A 10,856-nucleotide genomic window follows, 5' to 3' on the forward strand; every position below is an offset into this window, starting at 1 on the left:
GTGTGTGCAAAAATTTCTGAGCGTTTCTCGAAGGTCGAAAAATCCACATTCTTAGAAACGGAACCGTTTGGGTTACATCAAACCACTTTTTGTAAGCTAGTCGATTTTTTCGACCTTCAAAAAATTCCAGTTTTTTTACCCAATATGTCACACGTTTTGTGAACATAATCCGTTGGTTAAAACTTTTTTGAATTTTTTGAATTTAACCAGATTTGCTGCAGATTTATTGAAATCAAAACTAAAAAACTTATCAGTTAGGCCGAAAGACATGTAACGCGGTTTGTACTAAGCCCATTAACGTGGAGCATGGACGTGGGGAAGGAATACTCATGGCCCATCCAGCATGGTTCTCTAGTTTTCTTCTGTTTTTTTTCAACTCGAATTTAACTGAAATTTAATAGTTTATTTTCACGGAAATTCAAAAACTGAAAAAACCTTCACACTTCGTCCTAGAATGGATACGAGAGTGTGTGCAAAAATTTATGGAGCGTTTCTCGAAGGTCGAAAAATCGACATTCTTAGAAACGGAACCGTTTGGGTTACATCAAACCACTTTTTCTAAGATAGTCGATTTTTCGACCTTCGAAAAAAAATCCAGTTTTTTTTACCCAATATGTCACACGTTTTTGTGAACATAATCCGTTGGTTAAAACGTTTTTTGAATTTTTTGAATTTTACCAGATGTGCTGCAGATTTATTCAAATCAAAACTAAAAAACTTATCAGCTAGGCCGAAAGACATGTAACGCGGTTTCTACTAAGCCCATTAAGGTGGAGCATGGACGCGGGGAAGGAACACTCATGGCCCATCCATCAGGGTTCTCTAGTTTTCTTTTGTTTTTTTTTTCAACTCGAATTTAACTGAAATTTAATTGTTTATTTTCACAGAAATTCAAAAATTGAAAAAACCTTCACACTTCGTATTAGAATGGATACGAGAGTGTGTGCAAAAATTTCTGGAGCGTTTCTCGAAGGTCGAAAAATCCACATTCTTAGACACGGAATCGTTTGGGTTACATCAAACCACTTTTTCTAAGCTAGTCGATTTTTCGACCTTCGAAAAAAAATCCAGTTTTTTTTACCCAATATGTCACACGTTTTTGTGAACATAATCCGTTGGTTAAAACTTTTTTTGAATTTTTCGAATTTTCGAATTTTTCGAATTTGGCCGTCAGACATGTAACGGGCCAATGTGGGCCGCCAGACCTCTAACTGCATGTTCGCCTCCCGCCCCTATATCCGCCCAATACTGTGGCAGTTCCACCGTTCTGTCCCAACCCCGGCCGTTCGTCTACCGCATCCCAGTGCTCCCTTCCTCCCACGCTGTCCATGGCATCTGCCTCTTCCTCCGTCGTGGCCGGAGTCGAGAAGTCCACGACGGAGAAGTACCGCATCCTTGCGCACAGAAGTACATATATCGACGTCATCTGCACCAATGAGGCAGCGACTGTTGATAGAATTCTTCGTATGTACGAGGGTTGGCTCGACGAGGACGAGGACAGGTTCAAGTTCATTGGTCTGGATCTCGAGTATGACTCTAGCGGACACAAGTTGGCGGTAATGCAAATCGCCATGAGGGAGCACGTTCTTGTATGCCACTACATTAGGTACAAGGATCATTGAAATTTATGTCCCTACATTGAATTTAAAGCGTCCCTACATTTTCATTACAGTACTTGTTGAATTTATTTGTGCTGCTCTTGACAAAGGTGCAAGGATCATTGTCCGCGCCTACTGACTTTTCTCAAGGACAAGCAATACACTTTTACAAGTGTTGATAAAAGAAATGACACAAAAGTTCTTCGTGCGGCCGGTCTTCCTGTTCCAGAAGAGAGACACATCGACATCCAGGACATTTTCAAGATTAATGGTCAACCGCAGGCTGGAATGGCTGATCTTGCAGCAAAGCTCATTGATCCCAAGTTTGCCAACATGAAGAAGGACTTCAAGTACAACCGGCTTCGGAAGGAAGGGCATGGTTTCTGGGAATGCAAGCCACTGTCCTGGATGAACCTCGAGTACGCAGCTATTGACGGCTATCTCAGTTATGAGATATACAACAAGATCTACACGGTGAACGAGGGACAAGCTCACCTCCAGAGATCAGACCACATCTGCCCCAGATGCAAAAATCAGGATGAATCTTCATCAATGAACAAGCGTCAGAAGCAAGCCTGAGAGTGATAAGACTCAAGGGGGCAAGTACTAGTGTGTTTGTGCAGTCTGTAATTATATTTGCGATGTGTCCAAGACATAGTTGTGCTCTATGTTATTTGTGAACAAATTCTCCATATTGTTTTGTAAGTATCATACAGTGATCTGTGCAGTCTGTAATGGTATTCGCAATGTGTGCAAGACATAAGCTGTGCTCTCTGTCATTCGTGAACAAAATTGTCCTAGTTGTGTTGCAAGTATCAAAATTCGACCTTTGACAATCTGACCAATGTTTGTACAACAAATAATACACAAGTGCAACAATGTGAATCGATCAAGTAGTGTTGTTCATACTTCCGATGGTCCCTCATATCTGCATTGCATGAAATAACACACAAGTCAGTGGCACATAAAATAGTAGAAGATTAGTGCAAGCTATTTAAGAGTAGGGCTGAATCAGATACTCACTCCTTATGTAGCCTGCACTTCATCTTGTTGTTTCTGTTATGACCTGGTTGATTGCAAGCAGTGCACAACCTCTCCTTCTTCCGCTCGTCGTGTGACAGTATCCTGCCATGTTTTGACGTCTGTTGATTCGTATCCTTGTCCTTATAGTACTTCTTGTTTTGTTTAGGTGCTCCTTTGGTCTCAGCTTTATCAGGATCACCCACTACTGGTGCATCTCCTCTGTTTTGTGCGTCCTCATGGTAAGCCGTTGAACGACGGTTCTGGTCACCTTTTCTCCTGTGTATTATGCCTTTCATACATTTCATAAGCTCGCTGTAAGATTCTAGGTCATGCAATGCTGCATCAAAAGCTTCTGCTCCAATTTGGGTAAGCTCGCTATGCTTTCTCCGCTCAGCTACCCCTTCCCATCCCCATCCATACAAATCACTCTCGCGTCTCGAGGGCAAACCATACCTTGCATCCTTCGAGAACCTTCGGAGAACACAACAGTTCGGAATTTCAGAGCACCCCACAAAATGCAAAACAAACAAGATGTGCTTGCAAGGTAGCCCTTTCCGATACATCCTTCGCGCTGCACGTTATTGTTTCCTCTTTGCTTTCAGGTCTGTACTCCACTGAAAACAAATACTTACGGTTATTCATCCATGACACAACGAAGGTTGTTAACCCACCAGCACATCCAAGTTGATCTACAATCTCTAGGCCCCCAATCTTTTTCAGCTCCCCTTGAACGAGGTAGAAGTTTGTAGCAGTGAATTTACGGGCAGCAGACATCTCTATATCCTTGTACCTGGTAACTGCAACCGGTACCGTCTGAGAGTCTATGGTGTCCCGGCGGGCCTCTTCCTCCCGGACACGGCTACTGTTATTCTCGTAGTGCACAACCATATCCACCATTGTCAGTCCAAAGTCAAGGTGGGTGTGTAGGGTGGAGTTCAAACTCTCGCTCCTCTGGTTGCTTTTCATTCCGAGGAAATATCCATTCGCTAGATACGCGGCTGACCACAACTTCTTCCTCCTATACATCCTCTTCATCCATTCTTTGGTTAATTCCGTCTGGTGCTTCTCGACAAATGCCCTCCATCTCTCCTCGAATACTTGTTCTGAAGTGGTGTAGTACAGCAATGACTGAATTCATTGTGAGCCAGGGAGTCAATGTGCTTCTTCATGTTCTTCTCAATATGCCACGTACAAACACGGTACCACACGCCTGGAAAGACTTTACCAACAGCGGCGATCATTGCAGCGTCCCCATCAGTGATGATCCCTTTAGGCTTCTGCTGATACATGGCTTTCAGGAATGTTTCTAACAACCACTTGTATGTTACTTCCTTTTCGTCCGAGACAATGGCGCATGCAAAAACAGTAGTCTGGCGGTGATTGTTTATTCCCACAAAAGGTATGAACGGCATAGCATACCGATTTGTTTTGTACGTGCTGTCAAACACCAGCACGTCACCGAAGTCGGCATAGTCCTGCCGAGACTGAGAATCACACCAGAATAGGTGTAACAATTTTCCACCTTTACCAAGCTTGTAATCAAAATAGAATTCAGGATCATCTCGCTTCCTCTTCTCCATAATGCCAATGGTTGTGTTGGCGTCACCCTTTGCAAGCATCTTCCTCTTTTCACGGCAAGACATGTTGTAAAGATCCTTTCTTACAAATCCTACCATGCTGTATTTTCCATTGTCACTGATAAATGTCCTCATAATGTTGAATAATCTCATCCCAGCAGCTCCCAGTGACATGATCCTAGATTTCTGATGAGCCTTGATCTTTCTATGAGACCTCATAAAAGCGATTTGATCAGCTGTAGCAGGCTTATGGTTGTGATTGTTGTCAAATCTCAGAACAGTCCAAACACCCTTTTTCCTGTTATACGACACACTGAAATGGGCACCACAGTTGCAGCGAGACTCAGGACGGTGCCTATATGTTCTGTCTTTCATTTCTAAGTACTTGCTTTCACGTTGCCCAGCCCTGCAGCAAAGAAACCGCCTATACCGAATGGTGGGTGTCCCTAATTCATCAAGGCGTTCCTTTTTCTTCTCACGTCGAATGCTAAAACCATGTTCTTTGGCATACTTGTTGTAGAAATAATAGGCAGCCTCTTCGGAAACAAAGATCATGGCCCTTACAGCCTCATACTTTCGCTGTCTGCTCATTTCCGCATCAATATCATATGGATCCTTATTATCTTCCTGCTTAGTATGGTCCAACTGGGAACTTCCTGTCACCTAAACAAATATGACAAACATGGCGTTATTGTTACAGACACTTTGATTTGTTCTATTGTGCATTGCAATGCATCAAAATAAAATCTTACTTCGCTTTTGCATTCAGATTTTGACAGCTGTGAAACCCCCCCTTCTAATGATTTCGACTCGCCAGAATATCCTCTTCATAAGCAAAGTCTTCCAAATCAGAATCCCCATAGTAGGTAAGCTCACTGTTTCTGATTACAACAACCTGCGCAATTTGTAGGAAAATAGCAAATTACATGTATATTCATCTTCACCTGGAAGAAGGCATGTAAGATAAAAGAAAACATACATCACTCGTATTTTCAGAAGTGGGTTCATCATCTGTCTCTCTTATGCTGTCTTCATCATCGATGTCCATCTACAAAATTTGCAACAAGGAGGCAAAATTCAAGGACAAAATATTCCCATGCACACTGTACTGATAAAATATGAAAATGTGAGTGACTCACATTATCGACTCAGATCTCAGGATCACCAAAAATGCTATCATCATCATCGACGAAGGTATTTCATATTCATCTTCTGAAGATGAAATATCAAAAGCATCCCATGTAGAGTCATCAACATCTGTAGTTGCTTTCTCATTGCCAATCCCAGAAGCCATAGAGCCGTCCATCTGTCCAAATAAAACCAACATCACTGACCTAATCAACATAAAAACTCGGCTTGGAATTCATTGTGAAATGCTGATTAACAAAAAATATACGAAAAATTGGTAAAATTTTGAACAACAAATTAAACCCTAAGCACAAATGCGACAATACATCCTATAAAGTATACATGGAATAAGAATAGAATAACAGTGTGGCACGGGGGGCTAACCTCTTCTGTTCGTCGGTGGCAATCTGGGCAGCCACGGGAAGTTGGGCTCGGCGGTGCTCTGCCTTGCAATGGAACGACCTATATGTCGATCGTGGGGAGGCGGAGGGTGGATGACTCAGACGTTCGCCGCCGTATTATCGTGCGCACCGCGGTGACGGCCAACCGATCCACCGGATGCGGGAAGGATAGGAGATCGCCGAGGTAACCAGCCAGACCTGCTACGATTCACCGGGGTACGTGCAAATGGCGGTGGTGAGGGATCGACCGGCTACAACAAGACGGAGGGATCAAAACCCTAGGTATGAATGGCGGCCGTGGGAGGGGAGGGGTGGAGTTGGGCCAAGGTTGGACGCCGGATCCTTGCCGCGATCGGCGGACAAGCAGTATTCACCGGAGAAGATCTAGATCGGAGATCGCCGGGCTGGCGGCTGCGACGAGCTGATCAAGGTACGTGAGAATGGAAAGTGACAACCGACGACGATCACCAAGCAGTATCCATCGGACGTATACACCGACACGTACATACACCGAAACGTACATACACTGTATACCCTTTCAACGAGTACAAGGGTACACCGTATACCCTTTCAACGGGTACACGGGTACAATCGATATGGATCTTCGGAGGCTAACCTAGCCCGACCCGTTAGCGCCGGCGGAAGGAGCACGTGCATAATGGTACGTTTATGCAATTGTTGGTTTAGGGGTCTATGGAAGCAGTCGCCCGAAAATTAATCGGTTTTTTTGACCTACCAACACCACCAATCCGTAACTTATTAGTAGAGATCACGTATATAATGATATCTTCCCTCAATATGTTTACTGCCGAAGTTCACCGCCTCCCGCCAAGGTCCCCACACCCCCAGCGCCGCCACGGGTAAGGTCGATCCCGCCGCCGCCGGCACCACCCAGGCAAGGCCCGGCGGCTCCCGCCAACGGCAGCGGCAAGGGGACACGCCGGGCGCCCAATTTCTTCAGCCAGGTAAACCTCAAGTCCTCAACCATGTGATGCAAGGACGTAGTAGTCTGTGGTCAATGTCATCACTCCTCAAGGCATTAACGCTAGCTGTGGGTAGCAGGCACCAACAGAACACGAAGCAAGATATGAGCATTGAGCAGTAGCCTGTAGGGAAAATCAATCAAGCAGTACGGGAGAAAAAACATTGCCTTCTCGTGGTCGCTACGGAGGTTCACGGCTACAGCTTGGCGACGAACGTAGTCAGCTGGTCGCAGCTTCTCATCCACCAGGCTCGGCCATGTGGTATGTGTCGAGCAACCCGGCGTGGCATGGTGCTCGGTAGAGGGTAGACAGGGGATTCATTGGGTTGCGACTCGTGACGTCGGCCCCTCGCTCCCCACCAGGGGCAGCCACTGCGCTCGCGACGCCCCATTCTCCTGCCTCCCGCCGCACGGTCCCCGCAGCGGCCGTGAGCCCGCCGCCACCGCTACTCCGAACGGGCGGCGCCGGCCATACGGTGCAGGCCCGTTCTGGGTTATGCTGGATGCGCACGGCGGCACGGGACGGAGGTGCGCGCCGCGTAAAACGGAGTCGAGCGAGGAACTTGCGCGCGGAGGCGGCCGTAGCGATGGGAGGGCTCCGCGTCTTCGTCCTCCATCGTTGACGCTGCCCTTGAGCTCACACATCATCCCATCGCCTTCACAGGTTTCGCCTCTGGAACACCATGGCCAAGCCCTCGCCCAGCATGCTGCCGTCGCCACCGCCCGGAAACCGCGCCCGCCTCCAACCAAGTCGCCATGGCGGCCTCCACCAGAGCATCATGGCAGCGCCCCTCTCCTCTCCTCTCCGAGCAAGAGTCAAAGTCTAAGTCACTTGTCACGCGCTAGCCGACGCGCGGCTGGGCAACCACCGTCTTGTACTTATAGTTAGAGGAGGCAAGGTATGGCTGGAGTGAGTCCGGGAAATTCTACTCTCCAAAGCTGCAACTTGCTGTTGGGAGATGACCATGAAGATGTGGGGCTGAGATGAAAAGAAGCACGGATCGCTGACATGGCAATCCTAGGGAAACCAAACGAGCAGGGATACACAATCGAGGAGGAGGCATGACTAATGAGCCTATGTGACTTCTGATTTTCTTCTGCTATTCGTAAGGAGTAGTACTATTCGCCTCTCTCTCTCTTTCTCTCATAAATGAGTTGTCATCCTGAAAACTATTCATGTCTCAAGGAAACTCGTAAATGCAACAAAACGATCCAGAACCTCTCCCATGGTTTGTTTCCAATGCTAGCAGCTTCCAACGATGGATGCTCCACAGGATCATGTAATGGATCGCTCCCGCATAAACGAGACAACTTTTATTTGATTGCCACATCTAATCTAAGCGCTATATAGAAAGCAAAACTTCCATCAACTTTCAATACTCCCACCGGCGCCGCCATCTTCCCCTAGCCTCCAACCTATCTGCATCTTATCTGGGACACGAGCGACAACATCGATGACAAAACACGTTAGGAGTCTTTATTGTTGTCAAAGGTCTCGCTCGCACGATCAAATCAACTCGCCAAAATATACATTACCTTAGTCGCCCCTTCCATCAAGTCGGTGCTAAGTAGCCAATGAGAAAACCAACCTATGTACAAGCTAGACCACTACGTGTGAGATCAATGGATTAGTATTAGCTAGCTGCAAACACACAATCTAGTGCTCCCTTGCTAGCCATTTTGTAGCATGACACTAGTGTTACAGAATTTTGACAACAAGCTTCTTATATTTCTGGACATTTTGATAAATACAGAAAAAATAATAATGGATGATAAAAAGAAGAATAAAGTGCGAACAACACAAGTATTAATCAGCGCATTGGGCCTCCCCAGTTAAAACAAGAGAGGCTATAAAAACATGATCGAGTAGAAATCTTTGTAGTCTCGTGGAATTGATGAAACAATTGTAAGAAACCAGAGGAACAAGACTTCCTATGACCACGGAGCAGGTATTCCGACGATCTGCATGTCAGGTTGCAGAATAATTGCCGACAGTGGGCTTTTCGAAGCTGACTTGTGATGCTGCTGATCTGCTGACTTGTGATGCTGCATGAAGGCTGTACGCCACACGAGACTCACGCAATCTTGGGTGTGGCCGTTAGAGATAACCATGGTGATCTACTGATCTTTTGGTTGGCGATTTGCCCCAGTATATGCATGGATTCATGTTTCCCGTTATGGAGTAGCCGCGGCGGCGCTACGCAGAGCTCGTCGATCCAGACGCGGCCAATGGTGGAGTACCGCTAGTCCTTGACACACGACCACGGGAAGCCTGCTGCGTACGCAGGGAATACCACGACCAAGGGAGCCGTGTGGTGCTCCATGCCTAGCCGTGGCTGATCGCCGGGGAGACCGCCGATCCGTTCTCCTTCATTTTGTATGAAACAGGTTATGCACATTTCGTTATCAGTGCATCGGCAGGCTCGTATGAGTTGCAGTTCATCATGAGTGGGCCAGTGTAAGCGACAGTGCTAGTCGATCAAGGTCCTGGTCAGCTACGTACATGGATCTCAATCCTGGCCAAAACCGCCGGTCCTGGTCAGCTCCGAGAGAAATCAAGACAGCCTTGTACCCCTTGTCGGAAACTAGTACTGTAGACGAGATGGATCTATCTATAACTAAAACACTTCTAAAGATACAATACTTATTTTAGAACAAGGTAGTAGTAGTAAGACCCATCGTCTTTTCCTTCTAATCAAATAATTTTCATCAGCAATCTGCTACTACAAACTTCCAAATCAAAGAATAATTTCTACCACATGACAACGCAGTAACTCGTCATAAGAGTCAATCGGTTGGGTTCTAGTTTTCCAACTTATAACCATCACTCATACAAGTTTAATAAAGAAAACACTAAGAATGATTTAAATGGATGAATCTGCTCAGATACAAGCCTCTGATGTTCACCTCGAAAATTCGGCATGACATCCACAAATTTTTCGGACAACCAGAACACACAGCAGGATTATATACATCAGAATAGACTCGAGACCACATGACACAACTCATTTGACATTCAAATTTACAATAAACAACCGCAACCAATGTCTAATCAAACTGATAGACCAAAATATCAAACAACAAACTTCAATGGAAGTTAGTTTCCGCAAACAATCCTCGAATAGTTACATAAAAAACATTAAGGCGGCGTCACAAGATGCTCTCGAATCTGAATCCTGTGCTGGCCACATATACTAAGGTGCTATAAAGGTCACTGCTGCCATGGCATAGATATTGCACAGCGAACAAGGGTATATATGATGTGTTCCCCCTTGGTCTTCCAGCCTCCTTCCAAGATGCATCAGGCTTCATGAGCTAAGGTTCCAGCTGCACAAGAATAAAACATCATTATTCACTGGTTTCTGACCATCTTAAAAAGAAGAAAAACAACAGTAGCAAATATCAATTCTTGGGTTTAGGCCATACGTCACTTCATGTTGTTGCAAGGTATAGGATGATGGAGAAGAAACAACATTCCTATTAACCAATTTTTATCACTTCTATTTACTATATCCTATTGAGAACATGCATCAGTACCCTGTGACTGGCAAGGATTGATTCATCTTGCGGCACCTTCTTCCTTGGAAAGGATTGATTCAATGGCACCTACTATCATATTCAAAAAACCAGCATGAGATGATGCAACCAATGCTTTCATTTAGGAGAATAACAATCACAACTTGTGGATATATAGTAGAAGTGGACTGGTTTTATGCATCTCAGGCAAGCTAAAGCCGCAATTCAGTGTACACCAACAAACCAAACCCACCACAACAGCAGCGCAGGATGGCCACGCACCACAAACATTGCAGTTAGCATATGGATGACAAAAAGTTGGGTCATGCCAATATAAGATGAGAATTAAACAACGCCCTGATGTGAGTTCTGTAAGAAAAACAACCAGTCTGGAGCTTGGTGCTCATCAGAAAAAAAGCAGTGAGATGGCCTATACACTTTGCACAACCATGCAAAAAAGAAGAAATCCTATTCTATGTGGACATGGCCTAGCAAATGGAGAAAAGCTTACCAAGCCATAGTTTTAGTACGTGCATTCTCATCCAGGATATCTGCAGATCAACACACACTTTGACCTTTCTAAAATGAAACTTGTCACATGAGTATATGATCAGATTGAAGTTATTAGCTA

The 10,856-nt window shown here is 45.4% G+C and overlaps 1 protein-coding gene across 1 annotated transcript; it reads left to right on the forward strand.

Moving 5' to 3' along the window:
* The first annotated feature begins 1,328 nt into the window (after positions 1-1,328).
* LOC127303270 (3'-5' exonuclease-like) lies at positions 1,329-2,177 on the forward strand. The gene is made up of 2 exons (XM_051334021.1): positions 1,329-1,606; positions 1,709-2,177. The coding sequence occupies exons 1-2, from the start codon at positions 1,329-1,331 to the stop codon at positions 2,175-2,177; spliced, it is 747 nt and encodes a 248-aa protein (XP_051189981.1).
* The last annotated feature ends 8,679 nt before the right edge of the window (positions 2,178-10,856 follow it).

Source organism: Lolium perenne, chromosome 5 (assembly GCF_019359855.2).
Source record: "Lolium perenne isolate Kyuss_39 chromosome 5, Kyuss_2.0, whole genome shotgun sequence".
Taxonomy (NCBI): Eukaryota; Viridiplantae; Streptophyta; class Magnoliopsida; order Poales; family Poaceae; genus Lolium; species Lolium perenne.